The sequence below is a fragment of the Ciona intestinalis genome, unplaced genomic scaffold (genome assembly GCF_000224145.3).
Source record: "Ciona intestinalis unplaced genomic scaffold, KH HT000116.2, whole genome shotgun sequence".
Classification (NCBI taxonomy): domain Eukaryota; kingdom Metazoa; phylum Chordata; class Ascidiacea; order Phlebobranchia; family Cionidae; genus Ciona; species Ciona intestinalis.
The window spans coordinates 173,954-197,919 of record NW_004190438.2 but is presented as its reverse complement, the minus strand read 5'-3'; the positions used below and the strand labels follow the sequence as shown (position 1 = coordinate 197,919).

At 34.7% G+C, this 23,966-nt stretch overlaps 2 protein-coding genes across 4 annotated transcripts in view; one reads left to right on the top strand and one right to left on the bottom strand.

Annotated features, from left to right (window-relative positions):
• Positions 1–1,012: 1,012 nt before the first annotated feature.
• On the top strand, positions 1,013–19,312 carry LOC100175548 (activated CDC42 kinase 1). 3 transcript variants are annotated; one of them, XM_026838785.1, is made up of 21 exons: positions 1,016–1,243; positions 1,333–1,426; positions 2,229–2,369; positions 3,009–3,173; positions 3,468–3,620; positions 4,137–4,319; positions 5,033–5,124; positions 5,475–5,601; positions 6,283–6,429; positions 6,513–6,607; positions 7,031–7,110; positions 7,262–7,373; positions 8,339–8,454; positions 16,466–16,535; positions 16,605–16,822; positions 17,109–17,209; positions 17,292–17,373; positions 17,460–18,217; positions 18,301–18,460; positions 18,521–18,780; positions 18,838–19,312. In XM_026838785.1, exons 2-21 carry the CDS (start codon positions 1,349–1,351, stop codon positions 18,970–18,972), a joined length of 3,273 nt encoding a protein of 1,090 aa, XP_026694586.1. In that variant the 5' UTR covers positions 1,016–1,243; positions 1,333–1,348; the 3' UTR covers positions 18,973–19,312. The 3 variants fall into 3 exon arrangements, with proteins under 3 accessions (XP_002129662.1, XP_026694587.1, XP_026694586.1); XM_002129626.4 differs by lacking the exon at positions 1,333–1,426 and having other exon boundaries at positions 1,013–1,243; XM_026838786.1 differs by lacking the exons at positions 1,333–1,426; positions 2,229–2,369 and having other exon boundaries at positions 1,013–1,243.
• A 1,153-nt stretch (positions 19,313–20,465) lies between these two features.
• The window catches only part of LOC100177882 (ribonuclease P protein subunit p30-like), a 20,595-nt gene continuing 17,094 nt past the window's right edge, over positions 20,466–23,966 (bottom strand). The window contains exons 3-7 of the mRNA XM_002129335.5: positions 22,959–23,142; positions 22,496–22,644; positions 22,165–22,353; positions 21,324–21,463; positions 20,466–21,089 (exon numbers count right to left, since the gene is read on the bottom strand). Coding sequence (XP_002129371.1) covers positions 20,924–21,089; positions 21,324–21,463; positions 22,165–22,353; positions 22,496–22,644; positions 22,959–23,127 — 813 coding nt within the window. The 5' untranslated portion in view covers positions 23,128–23,142 and the 3' untranslated portion in view covers positions 20,466–20,923. The remainder of the gene's footprint in view (positions 21,090–21,323; positions 21,464–22,164; positions 22,354–22,495; positions 22,645–22,958; positions 23,143–23,966) is intronic.

Here is a 23,966-nt window from a genome sequence, read left to right as displayed (position 1 = left end):
TAACTTACAGTTCGTAATACATTAACGTATATATATACCGCCAACTTTGTGTTTTTCGTTTGTTTAATTTTCTAACTACCCTTGTGTCGGTCGTAATAGAACTCTGTCTATTAAGCTATACTGTTTCTGTACCTCACATTATAATTGTTATATAGCACACATCTGCATGTCACTGAGTTTTGTTCATATTTTATTTTTTCATTTATTTAATTCTGCTGATCTATAACCCTTCTCTGTTGATTACCAGCTTCTCTTCTTTAAATTTGTCTATATATATATATATGTATGAATATATTTATTATTTTCATTTTCATAATATTCTTCTTATATATTTCTTTAACATATTTGCTGCCTCCAAGTGCCATAATTTTTTTTGATATCGTGACCGATAAGACAAAAGAAATTTTCTTCATTCATTTATTATATGTCTGCTTGTGTAAAATATCGTAGCAAAAACATACACCGCCCAAGATTAAATGTACTGTTTATTGTAATCATTACCCCGTGTGCGACTTATTAGTAGCAGAGTCCGTATATACGGAGTCTGATTAGTAGTATCCGCATTTCTAGCCGAACGTCCCGCATATCTAGCCGAAAAAGGCCAACTGGTAGACCAAGTTTATTGCAACTTAATAAACAAGCGCTAAACTGTAAGCGTTAGCCTATCAAATAACTAAACTGGCCTAATAGAATTACAAGCGGTTGATTTGTGACGATTTAGTCTTTTAATTCGGCTAAATTTATATATTTTTTCCAAAAAATGTTTGGAAAGGTAAATAAAAGCTGTTTTACACCTTTCCAAAAAAGGAAAACACAAACAAAACCTAAAAAGTTCGTTTAAATCAATCCAAAGTCACCGCTTTTGCTTTTCTTGAGACACAAGGACGGCAGTTGGACTACTCGGTGTTTATACGATTCTGAATTGACCTTGTTGATTAAAGCTTAGCTCTCTTGATCTTCTTTAAAAAATGTTGCGTTTTTTGGCAACCCGATTTATGTGACGTCATTCTCCTATTGCTTTCATATTTCTGACAGAATTCAGCAATATTTTAGTGGTACTTTGTATTTATTCAATATTAGTAGTTAATCATTTTGTAAATACGAACACAATGGTAGACCCATTTCACCCATAAAGTGAAATACAATGGCTGATGTCGCATTTGATGATGCAGCTTGGCTTCGTTGCCTTCTTTCCAGTATTCAACTTGAACAATTCTTTTTAAAACTAAGAGACGAACTACAGGTATAAGCTTTTGTTTTTTTATATTTGATTATTTTGTTAAATTATCGTAAGTGTTTTATCGAGCAGATCCTCTAGTCCTTTGCAGATAGATTAGGCTGGTAGGAAATGAGGCTAGTAGTTGGGGTTTTTAGTTGGGGGTTAGTGCTCAGCAGATGTCGCAAGTTCATGATCCACTACCACAAAGTATCTTCGGGTCCCTAATAAAACTACGGATTGCAAATATTTTTTTGTTTTGACCAGAAACGCTACGCGGCCACGTCCAATAGATGTGAAATGACCATGCGAGTATGACAAACCAACTTTTGGTCTGATACTTAAAATGATTTTTTCAGGTATGGTCAAAAAACATTTTGTGGTTCCAAAAGACTACTCGCAGTTGCAGATATTTTGGTTATTTGAAAAACTCAAAAACCCTTGGTTTCTGTTCGAAATAAGCATAATGTTTGCGACCATTTGCAACCTGTTGTTTTATTAGGGACCCAGAATCCTCCATGTTCATATAGTTTGCTCAGATTTAAGTAAAATGCTGGTAATCCTTTAGCTGGTGGCCACCTGAAATTTTGGTTTCAAAATGTTCCTTAGGTCTCACTGTGTCGAAAATTAACTTTGAAAGTGCGCAAAATCGTGTTGCGTAATCGTTTTTCCCACACCAGCCGTTATGAATTAAACCAATGTTGGATTATTACGTCATAGAATGCCTATTGTTACATAGAATGCACATTTTTAAAGTTAATTTTCGACACGAATGCCCAACTTTTTTAAAAAAAGAGGGCTATAGAACATTTTGAAACCAAAATTTCAGGTGGTCACCAGCTAAAGGATTACGTAAAATGCCTTTAAAGCTTGAATAATAAACAGTAAGCCCTACCAACTTAGGTGAGATTAATATACATATTGGAATTTATGGCAACCTGTACTTACATATGCTATTGTGTGTTCTGCAACAAAGTACACAAGAGCAATTTCGTAAAATTAATGTGTTTAGGTTACACGTCTTTCTCACTTTGATTTTGTGAAAAGTGAAGACCTTGACAAGATAGGGCTTGGAAAACCCGCGCAGCGGAGACTTTGGGATACCGTTAAGAAAGCAAAGTTGAATCTTAAAAAAAATCGCTTTGGAAGAAAGGTGCTTTATATTTTTGAAAAATTATTTAAAATAATGAGTTCAGATGAGTTTCTAATACTATTTTTTTCTACCAAATAAGAAGCACTCTTTGTTATTATTATTTTTCCAGTATCAGATTAATTAAAAAATATACCATTAAACATTTATGTCATGTATTAAACATTTTGGAAATCATACTTTAGCAATTGTTGAACAAATAAATGATTGAATGTTCATTTTAATAATGTCTGGAGCTGTTGCTTACTGGTTTAAGAGCTTGCGTCTTAACCTAAGGGTACTAGGTCAGATGCTCCACAGCAATACTCATACTGATTGCGGTATGTGTCCTTTGGCAAAAGTACAAGACAGTTAACGTACATTGTTCCAACCCAGTGGTCAGTAATGAGTTGTACACGTTATAAGCCTATCAAAACAAAAATTATACACAAAGTTGATAAGTGCGGACGTGCGGTAACTCGTCAACACACAAGGATTAAGATTCTGCAAAATACACATCTAGCTGCGATAAACCAATGAGTGATTGAACAGCCTCTAAATCGGAGAACTAATGTTATTGAATAGCCCATATATATTATATTTTATAAATGTTAATTTTTGATAATCGTGATTTAGACAATGCCACTATTTACTCCTAAACAGAAAACTGTTTCGAATTCATTGGAAGAAAAAAGTTTGGGTTTGGTGCTCGGTGCGGGGTTGACTTGTTTTATTAGTGAAAAGGAACTTGTGCTTCAAGAAAAAATAGGAAGTGGCTCGTTTGGATTTGTACGAAAAGGAGAATGGACATCACCTAGTGGTGCAATTGTACGTAGATCCCTTTATTTAAAATAAAGATTGTGATATGTAACGCTTGTCATTTTTCATTTAATGAATAAGGTATAATCAAAGTGTTTATTCAGATTATCTAATTTCTACTTAGATTTTATAATACATTGATGAATGATGTAATTTTTTTATAATAGGTTATTATTTGATGTTTTTGATAATGTCCTTGTTGTCTTACAATGATTTTCCACATATCTCTTGACTATTAAATTATGTTTTTACTTTTTTTTACCTTAAATTGCTGTTTATTTAAAAATTACCGTCATTTTTCAGGTTAAAGTTGCTGTTAAATGTTTAAAGCAAGAAATGTTAAACGATCAAAGTGTGTTTGATGACTTTGTGAAAGAAGTCAACACAATGCATATGCTGGATCACCCAAATCTTATTCGTTTATATGGAATAGTAATTTCATCTCCAATGAAAATGGTAAGTTTAGATAACTTTTCTCAATGTGTATGCTCTGATAACTAATTTCAACTTGACTTTTTATTGTAATTACAAGCTCCTAACATTTTACATCCCCTAGCGGCCTAGCCTACTAAAAACTCATTTTTTCGTAAACAGTTTAAAAATTATATATATTTATTTAGCTTATCTTTTATTGTAACTTTCATTCTACGCGTTATTTTTCCTTAAACCTCAAATTACTAAATCAAACGAGAAATTAAAAACAAAACAGTCAAAACTGTTTTGTAGTTTGCCAAACTTTTCCCCAAATGTTTTTTTTGCCCAAAAATCAGAAAAATAAAAAGATGTACAAACTTTGGAATAGTTTATATAATCATAGAATTCCTACAATCATTTCTAGACATCAATGTACGATCAATCAAGGTTGTTCACACAGACTAAATAATGATGTTAATAGTTTACTTGGTGAGGAAAACGAAAGTTTGTGAGTTTTGTCTTTATTCCCACTTAACTATACCTTGTTATTATTCCCAGGTAACAGAGCTTGCACAGTTTGGTTCATTGCTTGATTGTTTACGAAAGAGCAGTCGTCATCTTTTATTTACATTGTGTGAATATGCCGTTCAAATTGCCGTTGGAATGGCTTACTTGGAACATAAACGCTTCATTCATAGAGATCTTGCTGCACGCAACATCTTGCTTTCTTCAAAAGAAAAGGTCGGCGATTGGGTGTTAATTAAGATGTTTGACATGGGTATGGTGGCCAGTATTATTCAGTTATTACTGACTGAAGCCAACAGTAATAAGATGCAGCAAAATGACAATGTTAATGTGCATATTATTAACAATGGGTCCATTTCTGGTTCATGTTTCTGCATATATTTGTTAAATAGAAATTTAAAGAAACAAAACTTTCCACTATTGGTTTGGTGAAATTTCCTTATTTTACATTTGTTTTTAAAATGTAGATAAAATGTTGTGTTAAAAAATCTTTATTAGTTTTATTTTAAATTTTGCTTTTAAAAACATGCTTATGTTATAAGAGGGATGTTATAGATTCACAGGCTATTTCTTCATTATAAATAAAAGTAAATTAAGACTGTTACAGGAACAAGATTAAATTCCTTATCAATTGTTTTGGCTTCAGAACCCCTAAGAAAAAATCCAAGAAAAATCAAATCAAGGAGACAAACTGGGAAATAACCCTCCAAATATATATTTTATGGGGTTTTAATTAAAACTTGTGGTTGTGATGAATAAAAATAACTTTGATTTTCCCATTTTTGTCAAAGGGGCTTTAATGCTCTATTTATTGTCCAGAGGGTGATATTAAAAAAAGGAAAAATAATCATTTTGGCAATCTAATTTATACTAACTAATCTTATTGGTAATACTACTGGCTATTTTGTTGTTGTTTTTCCAAAAATTAGGTGAAGATAGGAGATTTTGGATTGATGAGGGCTTTAGATAAAAATGACGATCATTATATTATGAGAGAAAAACGAAAAGTTCCATTTGCCTGGTATGGTATTATATATTTTAATATTTTGTTATTATGATTATGGTAAAAATTTACTACAAGTGTTTAAAATAAAACATTGCTTTACATCTGTGTTTGATGGTTGCATGTAAAAACACAACTGCTATATATTTAAATAAAATCAGCTTTAAACATGTTAAACAGTTAAACTGATTCCACAAACTCAATATTAATCTCGTCTGTAAATTTACCTTTGTAACATTTACTGCTTAAATTTCAAACATCCTTTTGATAAAACTTATATATATATTTTTTTAATAAACTTTTTAAATCGTGGGTAATAAAAATATTTCACAGTTGATCAGAATTACTTAAACAATATAAAATTACAGGTGTGCCCCTGAATCACTGAAATTGCGTCAATTTTCACATGCAAGTGATGTTTGGATGTTTGGTGTTACTTTGTGGGAAATATTCACATATGGTCACGAACCATGGCTTAGTTATAATGGAGCACAGGTAAGATTTCACATTTATATATGTTTAATTTGACTTAAGTCACTCAACACAGCTTTGTTTAATGATTCATATGCATTTTTATAAACAGCAAATTTCAACATATTGAACATACCATCGCAATGCAAATCACCTGCACAACTATTGTATTTGAAGATGCGTATTACTTTATAAAATGTATTGATAAAACTTGTGCACTGTAGAATTGTAAAAAAAGTATTAAAGTGGAATAAGGTCATATTTTCTAGTTTATAATTAACTTCATTGTGTATCTAACAGTGAGGGTCATCTGACCACTATTCATAAATTTGACTTCAGTTTCCCTTTATATAAATAGTTTACAAACTACTATTTTTGTCTGTCCCCATGGCACAGTTGGTTAGCTAAGGTAATGGGTTCAATGCTTGTTGCTGCTAGCTTTGTGCTTGTGTATGCGTTCGTGAGCAAGACACTTAGCTGACATTGCTCCAACACAGTTGTCACTTGTCTAAACTGTCAGCCATACATGAAACACAAAAAATCCCCTAGAAACAATTAATTCCCCACAAAGTAACATACATGGTGCCTCATAAGTTGGCAGCAGGTATTTGAAACAGAACTCCCGTAGTACAACCACTGTCGTTTTATCGCCACATGAGGGTAAACAAGTTATATTTATTTTTAACTATTAAAGAATTCTTTTAGATTTTACACAAGATTGAAAAAGAAAATGAACGATTATCTCAACCGGACAATTGTCCTGATTCATTTTACATTATCATGCGAAAGTGTTGGAAACTTGCTCCAAGTGAAAGACCTTCCTTTGCACAAATAAAAGAGATGACAAAAAATGTATGTAGGCTGCACATTTTATAAAAAAAATGTTTTTTTTGGTGAACTTTCAATTTCTGTACTGATTAATTATTGTGTTCCAGGGATTTCCGGAAGAATTAAAAGCAACAAGTTCATTGACGGAAGCCGGGCGTTTGTTTGTTGATGTGGGAGATTCATTGACTGTGTTACGTGGCAGGTACCATGCTGTAATACAAGTTGTTGTTTGCAACAGTTTTTTTTATTAATACAGTTAATTTACTGGTGGATATCATTTATCATACCAATGTGGTTAGTGTAATTGCCATGTGATAAGAGAGTGGAATTAAATCTCGTTGTTGCTTCCATAGTGTGTGTGTACACTTAGGCAAGACATTTTTAGGTCATTGCTCTAAATCACGGATCACCAATAGGTTCAAATGAACCGAAACAAACAAAAAGTAATAAAGGTGTATGATAGTACCGTGACAACTGTGCATGTGCAGAGGTTTATAAGTTATCATAATTACCCTATTTCCTAATTAGTAAAGTATGGCTGTTAAATATAAAAATTTAAAACCCTCTTTCTCTGTACTGTCATGGTGTTATTTTTTCGATTTTTCTGAATGTATTTTTTCAATAGAGCAGACAATTACTGGTGGAGAGGTCAGAATAAACGAACATTAGAAGTTGGATTGTTTGCTCGGCACATTTGTGCAAGAGGTAATACGGGTTTAATTGGTTTGTTGTATAAATTTCCTCTTTATAACCATAAAATTCCTTATATTAATTTTCATCTGCTTTTATATTTTGGTAAGCATTTGTCATACAATTAATTTGTTAATTGAATAACTTTTAATTCGATTGTGTGTAGGTGCGTATTCTTGTGATGATATCAGTGCTCCCTTGAAATGTTCGTTTATTCACACCGGACATGGATCAATTGATCCACTACAAAGTTGGGGAAATGTAGATAAAATAGATGAGTAAGTAAACACAAAGTAATCACAATCATTCTGCCTTTTAATGTTTCATATTTACACTTTTTGCTGGTCAGTGAGTAATTTGAGATTGGTTACAGACACAGTATTCAATACAATATGTAGTAATCTGATAACACTTTGTACAAATTCATGCCAAAAACTATTTGTTAATCTTTCATTTTCAACCTTTAAGTATAAACATAAGAAAAAGAAGATAAATATTTTGTTCAGTTGGAAACAGTTTAAAAAAGGTCTGTAAACACTGAAAAATGAGAAAATTTACCTGATCCAGAGTAATTGTGATTTTTATTTTAATGATTTTCCACGTAACTCTTACATTCCTCATAAACCTTTCCACAAAGAACATAAACCATGTTATGTTTGCACTGTGTATGTGGAAAGTACTAAAAAGCATCAAACTATACAGCTGATGAACAACAATATTTACATAAGTACAGGGCATTAGGCATCCACAATTTTACCTTTTTTTATTGTTACTACTAAAGAAGCAAATAAAATGGTTTGGTTTCCCGCCTTTTGCAACCGCTAAAAGAGAAGTTATTTTACTTTGGGAAGAAACAAATGATATGATTGGTCAGATTAAGCTTTATATGGAGTTGGTAGAAATATCGAAATCTGTTTCTTGTTTTTCATTCGCGACCTCTAATTGACCAAACCGGACAATAATAAATCAGACTTGGAAATATTTGGCTCCTTCCCACGTCACTAACATATATGACCTTTCAATAAGCACCTGATTGCCTCCCTTTGTGGTAAAGTGCATCCTTCAGCCGGATATTAATACAACATAATATACAAGAGATGATAAAGTTGCTGAAAACAAGTTTTGGATTGTTAATTTAAAAAAAAAGCCTGGTTAAACACATAGATGACCAACTTCACAAATATCCTTTGGATTAATTGTCATCTCTGTCTATAATGTGTTGTAACAATTAGATTTCACGCAGATTATACCTCAGCAATCCGATGGAACCACCAGATCTTATCGACATGTCCACAGTTTTAAGTGACAGCTTACCTCAAGAAAACACTTGGGACGCGAAGGTTCATCCTGGCCACGCTAGTAAGTGTCCTGTTTGTATCTTGTATCATATTAACATTTGCTCAGCATTTATATATTTCTAGCTCATCCTTTTGGAAAGGTAGTTGCACAAAATTATAAGCAATGATTCAGTAGCGAATATTGATTGTGCTTTAAATTTGGAAATGAGAAATATTATAAGTCTTTTCTTCTAAACTTTATAATATTCTTAAATTGTATATTCAGCTGGTCATAAAGAACGTTGTCTCTTTTTTTATAAAAAAGGCCATTTAATTCTTATTTTGGGATGCTTCTCAAGTGTTTTTAATGTCGTTTTTGTTCCATTTCATCAGGATAAAAAACATCTAAGTGTGTTTTATTCTGCTTTAATTGACTTTAGCGGAAGTTGTCAAACTTGAGATTTATTTCCTAAACTTGACATATCATCATGTGGTTAACCTATTTGTTAGTCCAGCCATAGCATACCTGTACAGGCTGTACACCCATGTACATGGAATTAAGCTCACGTTTCTATAAGAATGTCAGGGTCGCTTTTGGCATGCCGACTTATTTGTTAACAAAAGCGTTGAAACGAGCGTGATATACTCGGTAACTTTATTAATGAAATGTTGTTAGAATTCCAATTTAAACTATATTACGTTTACACTTCTGTTTTCCCACACCCACAGCCAGCTGTACAATTACAAATTCTTACACTCGTTGATTGATTGATATCAATGGACGCCATTTTGACCTATAATCTTTGAGTACGATTATAGTTTGATCTACTCGATTCTAAGAATGCTTACCAACTATTAGTTATATTTGTGGTCCGTGTCCCGCATTAACTCGAAGTAAAGTAACTTTATGACGTCATGATCGCCTTAAAATACGACGTTGATCAGTGAAAAGGCGAAAGTGTTCCGTTGATAAAATTAAGTATTTATATTGAAGTGTTGAGATTGTATATAGTTTAAGCTGTAACGTCGTATTGACATTATTTTGATATTACATTTTCACAATTGACTCCAGCAACATACTGTTTAGTGTTTATGATTTTTCCAGTTTTGTAATCAAAGTAAATTTTATTTGACAACATAGGCCCTGCATCATAGGTTGTTCAAAGCTTCATATTCGTTTTACAAAAATAGAAGAGATAGCCGTTGTGGGGATAAAACTCTGCAAAAAACAACCCATTACGCCATGCATTGCATTGATAATCTTGGCACATTGTCAGTATGATTTGCATTTGCAACATACCGAACAGAGATAAGCCATGTCACTTATACGTGCCTGGAAAGATAAACGGTATGCAGGTGCTAAATATAACCGTTTGCTTTTTTCTATGTGTCAAGTAAATATAAATCATTCGGTATAAAACAATATTAAACCCTCATGACATTCGGCTACGAAATAAAATCGCTCAGGGTTTACCTTTTTCTCGTAATCTGATCCAGCATCAATGACGTCATAAAATGTCAACCCCCATGTACGGCATCCCGCCGAACATAAATCAGCTCTTGCTATCGGTTAAAGCTATGCACTGTTTATTATCTTACTCCACGAACAAAACAAACCGTCGAAGCGCTTAAACATATCGGCAGGTCCGCTGGTTTACATAATGCGGCGAACCACAACACAGTAAACTTGTAATTCTAACTGTGACCATCGTGCATGAGATTGTTTCACTTTATTGTATCCACATTTACAACGAATATTTTGTGAATTAGTTTCTTTACAATTAGTTCCAATAAGTTAAACTCGATTGAATTTTGTATTGTTGTATGAAACGTTAACCCCGTTTACCCAAGTCGTATGTTTTATACATTATTAGTTCATGTTATTAATTCCAAAAACTCACCGTGCTCTAAATGCACATTTAAAAAACATAATCGTTATATTTACACGAGGCTTTCTTTCGCATCCTATTGACATTTTAACAAAATGGCGCCATGATACCACACGGAAAACTACTCAAATATGTTTTTCAAGTGATCGTTTGTTAGTTCCTAACAGTCAATATTATCACATGTACTTTTTGTGAAGAAAGGAAGGAATATTTGTTGCACGCTCTTGTTGTCGCAGTGTCGAGGCTCACGTCATTATCGGTGCTGACGTCAATATCTGCGTAGATTTAGGTTTGTAGATCTGTGAAGGAAGCATTGACGTTATCTCGTGCAGTGGGAGGTGATGGGATCCTGCTCCTCACTGAAGGTTGAGTTAAAGGCTCAAAAGATTTCTATCTTTTCCTAGAAGTGGCCACAAATTCATAAGAATGCTGATTTTTATCTCGTCTTGATCATCTTCCGTCGTCATCTGTGTTTACTGATCATGTTTCCTGATAATAAATGATTTTACTCGGTTTGCCATCGATCCGGTGACTTTGAAGCAAGGTGCAGCAGCCATCTTGTCATATACTTAAATATCTAATCAGATGTCCCGCGAATAACATGCTTATATGCGACTGGATCGACCTTGTTATATAGCTGCATTCACATTTCTAAGCGGCAGTTCATGTTCTATTTACTACTTTTCTGTTTTATTTTCTACTGACCCCACCGGAAGAGACTTCTTACACACTAGCAATACTACCACTGTTACGTCATAGGGAGCGGATCTTTCGTTTCCGCGTCTATTGAGTGGACGCATTCGGAAAATACCCAATCCGTTATAGTTCACAATTGTCTCGTTTTGACGTAGCATGAGTTCACGCACATTTAATACACTGTTCTAAAAGTGACGTATTGTTTTTAAGGTTCGACTTTCAGTTCACTTAATTCACGAGCATACCTATAAACTTAAATTCTATCTTTCTTGTCTTTTTCGTTTTGTATGTTACGTATGTCAATGAGGGGTCGACTCCTTGTGACGTATATGCGATGATTAAAACCGGTAGCAACTATACTTTCAGATACTGACCTGTGTTTATATATTCTCTGTATGCATCGCTTACTTACATATCACAGTTTAATAGTTTGTGTTTGTGGCACCAAATGCAACAAAATCACACACGGTTTCTATATAGTCTATAATGTTCAAAATTTAATTTCCGTTTGCGCATAATGCGATGTTACGAGAAAAACTTTCCGAGATACCACATAAACATATATATAGTATGGAAGGCAATGGGATTCCCAAGTTCATTATGTTAATTGGATGATAATTCACGTTTCATATCTATATAACAAAAACGTCTGTTGTACATCGTTTTATTACAATGACACAATATACTGTGTTGTCAAACCAGGGATGAGTTGGTTTAATATAAATTGATTGGTCTCATATGAGTTTGTGTTGGGTTTATAGTTAAGTTATTCTTCCTCAACATGGGTATGTGTTTGCAGTCTTTGCACCTGCGTACGACCGTGCGGCCACTCAAGTCCTGTTTATCAAATAACAAACATGCAATTTTCACAGAAGATTACTCTGTAGCGCAGAACCCGGTGGTTCCATGAAGGTCAATTGATTTACATCACATTCGGTTAGCTCCCCAAACACGTAAACATGGTAGCACATTACAGTTCAAATTTTCCTGTGGTGTAGTTTTTACCGATAGCAGACACCGTTAACTACTGAAAGTAACCAAGTAGTATGTCATGTAAGCAACGCATGTTAGGAGAAAGGAAAAGTATATCCACCAACAATAAATACAAATGCGGTCTCGTTTGTATCCAAACGTAATCTGTAGTAGAAATTGTGATCTCAATTCTTCGAAATATTTAATCACACTTACAAATACTAAGTTATTGAAAGCGAGCGTGGGATGTGTTAATCATATCGCTTGCTATAAAACGAATTCGGGTTGTTAATATGTTTCTTCACATACGTGTAGGCACACACTTAACCATTAAACCCGTCATACACGTGAGTCCATAATATAGTTAACTTTTATACCATTTTTATCCATACGAAGAATTAAAAAAAAAAACTTTTTAAACGAATTCTGTTTTTGGTTCAAATTCGCTCAAGGACTTTATATTTGCCTCGATTTTTTGTTGAATCACATGGTTTTAAATGAAAGCTGTTCACTGGTATTTTTGTCCACAGTTAGGTGTATTTATTTTTGTGCAGGCACCTGCTGTATCTTTGTACGTGATATTTAATTTTGAAATGTAAAAATAATCGATGTATCTGTGAGATAACCTTAAACGTTCGAATAGCTGTGCAGCAATTTCACTAATCTTTAGTTTCTCATCACAGTTATGCTTTCAGTTATGACGTCACAATACGCCGAAGGTGACGTCATAAATCTTGGACAAATAAACAAAGTGAACGTTGGTGGTCGTGAAATAATAAATAAAGCACGCGACAAGGAAATTATATTTACCATATCAGCACAAACATTTACAGCGGCTGCATTTTACTTCACCGTCCTTCTTAAACAAATAAATCTAATTATTTTCCTGAGACACGAAAAAAAGTCGTGGTTTTTAATGTAAATGGGTTGATGGGCAATTTTTCCTTAAATAATAATAATACCTTGCTCGCTTCCCGACATTGTGTTACACAATCAAACTATAGTTCTCCCTGTGACGAGAAAATATCAATAATTATTTACATTAGATATCTTTTTTATAATTTTTTTTAGCCTTTTACTTTTGCTTTTTTATAAAGTGCCTATTATATCTTACGTTTTACATGAAACAATAATGTCGTTGGACTATTTTCCCTGGGTTAATCTTTGCAGCGTGTTTAGAGGGAAACCATTAAACGTAAATCACAGACAAAAAGGGATGCACAATACAGAATTTCGAATCCTTTGTCTATAAATCTAATTACAGGATTCGTATTCTGTTTAATGACATCATCATACATCACATGTTAAATTAAATTAATAAATTAATTAATCATGGTTAGTATAAAAACTTTTCCTTGTATTTGTTGGGCGTTCAGCAGAAAACGTTTCGCAACAGCGTCCTATACCTACAGCATAGATTGCTATACGTTTGCTTTAGCCGTTTGCACTACAGGTCCAACAAGGCTACTATTAAAGTGTCAATAAACTGATATATGTGGGTAAAATTAATATTGTAATATAAATAAAATAGACTTGAAATTTTAGGTTTGAAAGAAAGTATTTTAGAATATTATAGAATACTTTATTATTCTGTAATTCGCATCTCTAGAATCACGAGACATCAGTCACTGTAAGACATAAAAAACTGTGATAACTTTAAGTTATAGCTTGCCCACATGGCAATCTGTTCACCTGAATATCCGTTGGTTAATATTTGCTTTTTCGATTAGCTGCTGCAGGTTTAATGGCGGTTCGTGAAACGTACAGATTGTGCAGCATCAGCATGTATATACCAAACTACCACAGACGAATGTATCTGACTTTTTGTTTCAAAAAACGTTTGTATAATAAGAATAGATAACACCTTAACGCTGATTATAGTTTTTATGTAAAATCGCTGTTTCATATTTATAGTTTCCTAAATATGTTGTATTAACATATCCTCACTTTCATTAGTTTCTGTTATGCGGTCAGTCCGTTAACAATCTTTTCAATCGAGTATCGGTTTTGTGGAGCATTGTGGTCACACATCCTCCGCTAATGCGCCATTGTTTATTGTAATTCGTGCCCGAGCATTGCGGATCAAACTGCGGCTTCAGAAATCTGTTCAACAAAGGTTGCCCTAAAGTAATTAAGCAGTCTGAACACAAGTTTCACGGCTCCCAGTATATGCGTCAATTGTAGGACAGTTATTCAAAAAATCCGTACGTGCGTCATAGATTATAATACTCGCTGTCACTTTTGTTATGCCTTATAAGTAAGAACTAAGGCTGGTTGGCCGCACAGGAGAAACTTCAGTTAAGCTGAGTAGAAGTTTTTCACCGATTAAACCAGATTTATGGGTTGTCTTGGTGCTGTCGGCAAAGTTTACGCGGCAACGCAAATGATTCGACTGAGAAAATAAACGTTCAGTTTAAACTTCCAGTTACCAACAATTTTACATTGAAAATGAAATTTTAAATGCACAATCGTGTGATGGACACAGGTTCTTATTTTGATACAATTACGTGTTTTCAATATATAGCAGCTTTTCTTGTAAACACTTGTTGTTGAATTCATTGATAAATAATCACCAAATATGAAAACTCACAAACGCCAACTTTGGTTACGTAAGTTTCCACTGCACTTACAGTGAAGGTCATGTAATGTAAGTTTTACGTCAAGCAAGATCCTCATTGCTTACCGTTGTTTACATATTTGTGTGTCGTATAGCGGCGCTATGCCTTGGTGGGTGGCGCTAACTTTAATGCATATCTTTATCTCCCGTCACCCTATGCTCTTTATGTAAACAGTCGAGGTTTGCAGTTCTATTTTGACAAGGTAAATAAATAGAAGTTCACAACACGCTTGTGCACTGTGCTATCCGTAATCGATTAGGTGCAGTCATTTTCAGATGGCCGTGTGTTTCCAATCTGCTGACTACAGCACGTCATAAGGCGGTATATGTTATTCTTATCTAGATGTGACGTCAGAGATGAACGTTTACTGGAATGTTCAGACAATTTTCTTCAAGTTTTCCTACGTTGTAAATTTCCAACATGGGAATTATTTGTTTATGTTTTCAAGTGTGTTGATAGGATCGTTCAATATTAATTCGATTTAGCGTTGGACGCCGAAAAGGAATGGATCGAATCCGCGCAAATAAAATTATCTTTGTCCCGGAGCGACAAGAGAATATCCTGCGGTGTTGTTTGTTAAATAAACCGGTTGAACCCTTCCCGTTCTTGGCGCCACCACTTCAAAGTGACTGGTGAATTTCTAACACCCAGTTGTAGAATTCATTGTTTTGCTTTATGACGCAGAAGCGTCAAATAAATACGTAACTTCCGACACGCGAAATTACGACCGGCTCGTGTTCTGATGTGGTGAGTATTTCTTCCTTACGTGATTAGTTTGTGTGATCGGCACGCGACAATTCATTATTACGTCATGTCCACGTTTGGAGAAAGGCAGTTCGGTGAAATAACCAAATAAAACTCTGCTTTCACACTAATTCCATAACTTAACTTATACAATTTTCACAAACTGATTGATCGTGAAGTAAAACTTCTCCCTTTAAGTCAGTTTTTCCATTTAATCGATGCGCTTGGCTGCCTACAGCTGGCACACTGTCGCTAGAAGTTGAACAAACAAGGCGTGGGCGAATGCTTTTATTTAAATCCAGTAAGAACAGACATCTTAGTTCTTTGTCACGTCTGATGATGATTCACATATAACACGGATGATGTAAGCCACTTACGCAATGTGGATAGACTAATATTGTTACTAAATACTTCCGTTTCCGCGTACCAGAGAATTTTGTGTGAGTACTAGCGCGGTGTTAGATATACTAAATGTACCACGACCTAATAATTTCTGCCGACCGTGGTTATGAAAAGTTGTGAAAATTTGTCAGTGTTCTTTATCTCCTCGTGCATATGTTGGAATCGTTTTATTGTTATTAGCATGCATCCGTTTCCGCTGACTGCTCGCAAGGCAAGGTGCGTGTTGGTGTGTGTGTGCGTGCTCGACATCATTTCTTCTCACCGGACGCTTCCCAGACCTAAGCGATCGTAGCGCTCAGTGGCAGTGTTCATTTGTTACCGGGCAGTCGGGGAGAAAGTTCCAGTAATATCATTATATGTGGTGTGAACAACCAGTCTATTTAAGGCTTTCGTGATTCAGAAGATTTAAGTTATGGTCGGGAATATTAATTTTATTAACGTCAGAAGAAAGGCGATTGTCTAGAGTATCTTATGTATGGAACGTTTTTAACACAGTTAGTTCTTCACACGAATGCGAACTTGAGATTACTACTTGTATTTCGTTGTACAGGTTTTCCTAGTTTTATAATAAAGTTGTTTGTTATACTGATGCCGACCAAGACAAAAACTTCTTAATTAATTGATTACAAAACAACGATTTATGTTTTGCGCTTACAAAATGAAGTTGAAAGGCATGTATACTTGTGTGACGCGGGGTGTGGATTCCGGTAAGTCACCGAGGTCAATGACGATGTATTTTTATGGCTAATGTGTTATGTTTGTTTTTTTTTAGATGGTGCGTATGAACAAAACGAATCAAAAATACTGGAGAGGAAAAAACTTCATAAGTTGACAAAGAAACGGTGAGTTTAGTTTTTTTCTTGAATAAGTCAAGTTGTGGGCGGAGGATGTAAAGTATTTCTTCACCTTAGACAAAAATGGCAGCAATTACCGAAAGCTTCAACCACGAAATCGGATTCGACTACCGGCGACGGCTCTGAATATCAAAAGCAATGTTCCCCGGTTATTATCGAACCATCGTCTACTGATGTAAAACCTCACCGTCAGAGAAGAATAAAACCCGGAAAATGGAAAGAAACATCAGAAGTAACGGATCCTACTTCACTTTTAGATGAAAGTGCATCTTCAGGTAGAATTGTGTTTTTTTTCTCAATTATACTTTCCGTATCACGTTGTACGCCAAAAAAAATAGTTCTTATCTTAGAAAGCCTTTATTTTTCAACCAAACGTCTTATTTTTAATTCACTTTTTTTAGAAATTTAGAATTTGTATAAAATTTGCATTTACTAAAATTATATTGTATTAAACAGAGCCAGTTGTCATTTAATATTTCGAACTCTATTTCCACCCTTACCACAAAGTGTTCTATTAACCTCTGTCGTATCGCCCATCTAACCACTGTTGTGACGTCTTAGACCAACTTCCTTCCCCGATAAAACCACATGATGCCAATCACCTTTTCCTGGAAAATAAGCAAGATTTGTTGAATCCAGTCTTTCAAGATCAATCGGCTGCGGTAAATACTTGTTTTCTTCTCTTGCTATAATTCTCTTAACGTCGTGTTGTGACAAAATAATTACGTGAACTCGTTTTCACAGTATGATACTGTAGCGCCGGATGAAGACCAGTCACACGATGACGTATTTTCGCGTCCGTCGCCAACGTGGCTTAATGACCAAGGTAATTAATTTTCATTATTTCTCTATGAAATATTTCAATTCGTTTATTAGGCGAATGATGTGAATATTTATATTTGTCTTGTGAAGGAATGAACGCATGGGACGTACGTTTCCCGACCACGACAAATGATTCAAACGATGAGACAATGGCATTAATCAAAGCTTTAAAGCTGAGTTCCCTGCAACAAGAAACACACAGTGTTCCACAAACAGCCGCATCTTCAGCATCTCTTAATCAAAACGCATCAAAAATCGCAGCTGATGATTTTGAAGACCTTAAGAATGAAATGATGAAGAAATATGGTTTTGTTGGAGCTGTGAACTCCGGTAGCGAGACCAGTTTGTCTTCACTTTCATCTTCAACATCAAGCCTCGTAACGACATCTGTGGATCAAGCAACCGCTTCATTTGAGTCGGTTCGTGCGCTGTGTGCTGAAGAACGAGGACATCGAGGTTTTGACCGGTTACGACCGGATCCACTCCCACAACGCTCGTTAACACCCAAGCCCCGATCAAGTTCAACCACCGTCACCAGTAAAGAAGTTAACTGGTGTGACATACCACCTCTTATTCCACCACGGGAACCTGTCAGACTTGCAAGGGTTTCTCCTCACCGACATTCCTCCACACCATCCCCAACCTCATGTTCCTCAACTGCTGACTCATCTTTACTCCAATCCTCCGCATATTCAAAACCGAAGCATCCGAGCCAGTCTTCCACAACCTCTGTGTTTTCAGCCCTCCCACCAAACATGAGTGGTTCGAATCCGGTCATCCTGCCAATAATGAAGGACGGCAAGCAAGAAAGCTTCACTCATTATTATCTACTCCCTGGTGACAACCGGGTAAGTTTCATTGTATACGATGTTTCTTTTATTTTATCACATATTAATACGAAACATTGTTTAATACTGCTCTTACCTGATAGATGGAAGAGCAAATAAAGAAAAAACAAGAACGAGATCAACCACTGCATGGAATATCTCGTCCCACGCCGTCAGCTCGTGTAGTTCCTCTCATCCGATCTAGTGCCCCGCCCCCACCACGCCCACCGCCACCTCTATCATCTGGATATGGTCAGGCCATTGGTAAGTTAAACATAATGCAAGTGTGTGTTACTCAATTCTTTAAACTTAATTTTTGTACAGCACTCACTCGTACGTCATCAAGCACCCCCACACCAACAGTCATTCCTATTGCATCAGCAAACCCAGCTCTCACTTATCCACCGCGCCGACTTTCGCCAGCACACCACACACAAGCGAATTTTAGTATATACAAGGACATGGGCCCAGGACAGAAAGTGGTGGCTGTTCAATCGGAAGTTTTTGGTGTAACAGATGAAGAATGCCAATCTGCTTTAAGACTTAACTCGTGGGACGTTCTTAAAACGATCAACTATTTAAAGGTAGATATGTCATGCAGTGAAGTCGTCTGTGGTATCTAATATATTTTGAAATCGCAGATAGAGCAATTGTTTCGGATCGGGGTTTCAAGCCGAGAACGTTGTCAACAAATCCTCCAAGCTGCTGCCTGGGATCTCCAGTCTGCATCACGATTTTTACTTTTAGAACACCATCAACAAAATAATACAATCTGAGTTAAACTTTCTGGTGCTTTCTTCATTTCGGTGTTGCTAGAATATTCATTATAATTTGTCAAAGTAGGGTAAAAATATTTAGTCAAATCAACGGCATTTTTATTTTGTTTTTTTTTGCGTAAAGCCATTCACTTTTGTGTTATTGTTGTTAAAATATTTTATCTATTACTCCAATATTACCTTTGAATTGCAGTATTCACAGCAGACAGCAGTTTGTTGCTCTGATGTTTTACTACCACTTATTACTGTTCATCGATTTTATTGTTTTATTTTTATATACTTCTGTATCTGCCGAATCATTTTGAACTATCAAATATGAATTCAACTATTTCAACCACAACAAGCTGTTTTAACTTCGAACGTTGCGGAATTGCAGTAAACAGTGTAAATTGTTTAAAATACGGGATAATATACATACTTAATATATATATATATATATATATATATTATACAGTAGGGTAGGGGAAGATGGGACGCCTTTTAACTCCATTTTCTTGTCCCGATTAGTAGTAAACAAAGAAAATTCATAGAATCATAAAACTATATCCTCACGGACCGTTGTTAATTATTAAAAACACGACCAGGCTAATTGTATATTATGTGCTAAAGGTGTCCCATCTTCTCCAACCCTACTGTATAATATGCTACAATCTGGATCAAACCTACGTCATCGGCTCGGTTAGTTCCACACTACACTTTTTCACATACGATGTAGGAAAGGTTATTGGCTCTACAGTCTGTATTAAAATTGTGGGGTAAAATGGCTTTTTTTAGCGCAACATGGCTACATATTTTAAAATTCCGAACCAAAAGTAGGGTGTGGCAAGATGACCGCTTAAGCATATATTTTGTCTCGTGGTAGGATGGGAAAAGATGGGACATGTTAAGCACATAATATACAAATATCCTGACCGTGTTTTAAGCACCTGAAACCGGTCTGAGGATATGGTTTTATTCTTTAAATGTTTTTGTTTACTAAACCAAACTGCGCGAGAAAATAGAATGAAAATGTTTAATCTTTCGCCACTTCAATGTATGTTTTAAAATGAATTTGACGGGTTTTAGGTGTAATTCGTTAATTTACAACACAAAGAAATGTATTTAAAACATACGAGAGGCTTGTACCGATTCGCGTACGTATGTCGTATAACGAAATAAAACTAAATAAAATATTGTGTATTTTGATTTGTAAGTGATGCTGGTTTTTAGCCACACATTTACTTTATTAAAAAATTATAAAACGACAATATTGTCCTATTTCCACTGAGCCATCTTGACCCCAACCTTTTTATCATATAAGTAGGGTGGGGTAAAACGGGAAACATAATATTAAAGTAAAAAAGTCGCGAGGATATTTTATATTTTTTTGAACGTCCTTTGTTTACTACCAAATGGGATGAGAAAATAGAATGAAAAGGTGTCCCACTTACCCACACATAATATTGTGGGGTAAGATGGGATACCGCAACTCAATCCCATATTTACTGATCGCATTTTGTACAATTAGAAATTTTCTTTTTAGAGTCGCCGGGGGAACAGTTATAACTCTTTGTTTACTATTGCAATAAGACATTGCAGAAAAAGTAAAACATGTCCCATCTTACCTCATTCCCAATGAACATGTCACATTTTTTCTCTCACCCCTAGCAGGTGTTCAATATATATTTTTTTATAGTTAAAACAGTATTGACTTTGGTCTGCGTTTGTTGGGCTGTGAGGGTGGTGTCAATTGATAATGTAGAAAATTTAAAACAGTGATGGGCAGATGGCTGATGGGAAAGCAGGAATATTATGAAGTAAAGTGTGTGGTATTAAACACGATTTTGTCATTTAAAATATTTAAAAATCAATCATACATATTGTCAACGGTTACAAATCATTGGACTTTTTTTTATTCATGGCAGTGCGCATGTATTCCACTTTCAACTGCAATGCTGAATTTTCTGCTCGGTTAAATAGTTGCAATAGTTTCATTCAACTGTTGAACATAAACAGCACATTTAGCTGTTTTTCTTGTAAAACTGTGAACAATTGCAGATCTACAGTTGTTACTAACACAGTGAATATGAAGATTTTCTTTGATTCCAAATAAAGTACTCAAGTTTGCAACATCATACCTGGTGGTAAATACACGGGTCAGTTGAAAATAATGTTACTTTATTGTATAACACAACGAGCCTTTATCGAAAAAGCATTTAATTCAAACACAAATTTTATTCACATACTCACAAAAGGTAAAAACAAAATTCGTTACAAAGTAATAGTTGTAATTAATAGTAATAAACAATATTTTTAGATAAACCACAATGAAAAATGTGCCACATATGATATAACAAGGAGTGAATACTCACGGTCCACGCATTTCCATTTGATGCAAGGCTCCACTGGATAAAATGAGATTTTTTCCTTTGGAACTTTCAACTAATCGTTGTACGTTGTTTATCGTGAGTCGGCGCATTGTGGTGTCCCTGATCATCGGGGCATAACAAACCTAGCACATACACTAGGAAGTGAGAATTAATAAATGCTTAAACTATTTTAAAATATTCCTGGTTGAGAATTTCAAATAGTTTATAACTATAGACACTGGACAGTACCAAATGTAATTGTTTAACCATTTTCATTTATATATAATATGTGTACCATATGTGTACACATGTGGCAACAATGCAGACTGCCCCAAAAGTATTCTCATATTAACTATTAACTGGATGTGGATGCAGTTTTAGTTAATGTAGTGGAAGTGTTACTGTAAAAACATAACTTCAACTTGGCGGATTTCTGTGATGTGTAATTGTGGTAAGAAAACAATGTCATTAATGTTTCTAAACTTGCCAATGTGTTTTTATACATCACTGTTATTTAATGACTGTTTGACTATTTTTGTTATTTAATGACATAATGACTATTTTTTCATAGCCTAGTTCAGTCTTTTGTGTACTTAAAACTTTTCGTTGTTGTGCATGTAATGTAGCATAAGCTGCTATAACTTATGTTTAAATTAAGTAGCTGGCTATACACAAATGTTATTTTCTTTTTAAATGCGTTCAATCATACTTAGTGCACAAACATATTAAATAGTATCATTGGTTTTTCCTATGAATATCCTGGAATAATAGAATAAATTAGATATATACATGTTAATCTGTATTTATTTAATTTATATTAGCTGGAACATTACCAAGAAAATACCTCAAAATTGATGCCGCGACTTATAGCAGCTTGTACAGTAGCATGTTTTGGAAGATAAGGAAGTTTTTCACTTCCATCAATACAAATAATGTCGATATGAAGTTCAGTGCAAGCAGAATGAAACAAGCGATCAGTACGTGGCAGTACAGCAATGATATCGTATAAACCCGTTGATAATACATCACGAACCTACAAAACAGCTAATGATGAGCTTATAGATCTTTAACAAAGGTTTTTAAATATATATAATATAATATGTATTTTACAATTCTGTTTAAAAAAAGGCTATCAGTTTTAACTATGAATTACTGCACAAGACAACTGTACTAACTTTATGCAGGTCACCTAGTTCACACAACTCGATTGTGATACGTGAATATTGTTGGAAGTTTTTTTTGTTGATTTTTAAATAACTTTTGGATTCTGCATCAAGATGCAATAAAGGAGGTGGCTCAGGTAACATCAGTTTCATTCGTTTAGCTGAAAATTACAACTTTAGAAAACATATTAATATCATTTAGGGATATGTTATGGATGACATATTTGCTCAATTGTCGTAAGTTGTTGATTTTATTTTAAGCAATAAAAAAAATGTACACCCTGTGAGTTATGCCAGGGTTACAAAGTTCCAGATTGAAATGAGTGACACGCACAGAGGGTTTATTCCTGCATAGGTTTCTCAATTTTGACCAAAAAGAGGTGTCATTATATTATAGTAATGTGATGATTAGGTATTGGTTGAATTCTTTGGTGGTACCAGGAACAAATCATCATATAAATGGAAAAGTCTGTACCTTTGGTCTCTTTTGCAACGGATGAAACATTTTGATTGATTGCAACTACTTCGTAACCCAGGCGTACAGCCATATTAGCTTTGCTGGTAGTCTCCATTAAGCAGTTACTTTCATATTGTATGTTGAGGTCATATAGTTTTCCGTGAGGTGGAATTGGTATACTACTCATGGTACGCTTACAACTCTACACACACATTTAAAATAAGTCGGTAATAAATTTTTGGTGCTAGTAAAGGGTTTTTCCCCCACCTGTTGTAAACTGTTTATCGTGTCTGCTCCATAGATATCTATATATGATATCTATGGTCTGCTCACTGTAGACTTATCGCGCCCAGAGTCGTAAAAACACCGAGTAGTCCAACTGCCGTCTTTGTGTGTTCAAAATAGAGCAAAAGCGGTGACTTTCGCAATGAATTTAAACGAACTTGTTGAGTTTTATTTGCGATTTCCTTTTGTGGAAAGGCGTAAAACAGCTTCTATTTACCTTACCAAACATTTTTTTGAAAAAACATATAAATTTACCCCCATTAAATGACTAAAATGTCACAAATCAACCGCTTGTAATTCCATTTTTTGACTTTTTTTGATACAGAAAACAAATAACACTTGTTTTTTACACTTTTCAACCTTTAAATTTGTTGTTAGACTTAAGTTTTTCTCTGATTTACCGAAAAATATGCATTTTCCCTATACCTACTGTGTTATTTTGGAACCAAATTGCCGTTCAATTTGTCTTTTACGTAACAATGGGTTGGACTACTCGGTATTTCTATGGCTCTGATCGCGCCTTACGCGCTCTAAGCATTGTTGCCCGAGGTTGCCTTGCCGCCGCGTGTCCTTCTTTCATTGTGTTAGACTTATCGTGCTGCAGTGTTTACTGTATTATAGTAATAGTATGCAAAGGTCGTTGTGTTGAGTATGAATGTAGTATCTTAGAATTGCGTTGTATATATTGTGCGCTTTGTGTATTTAACGTTGTGTGCGTTTGCAGATGCAGTTCAATAAAGG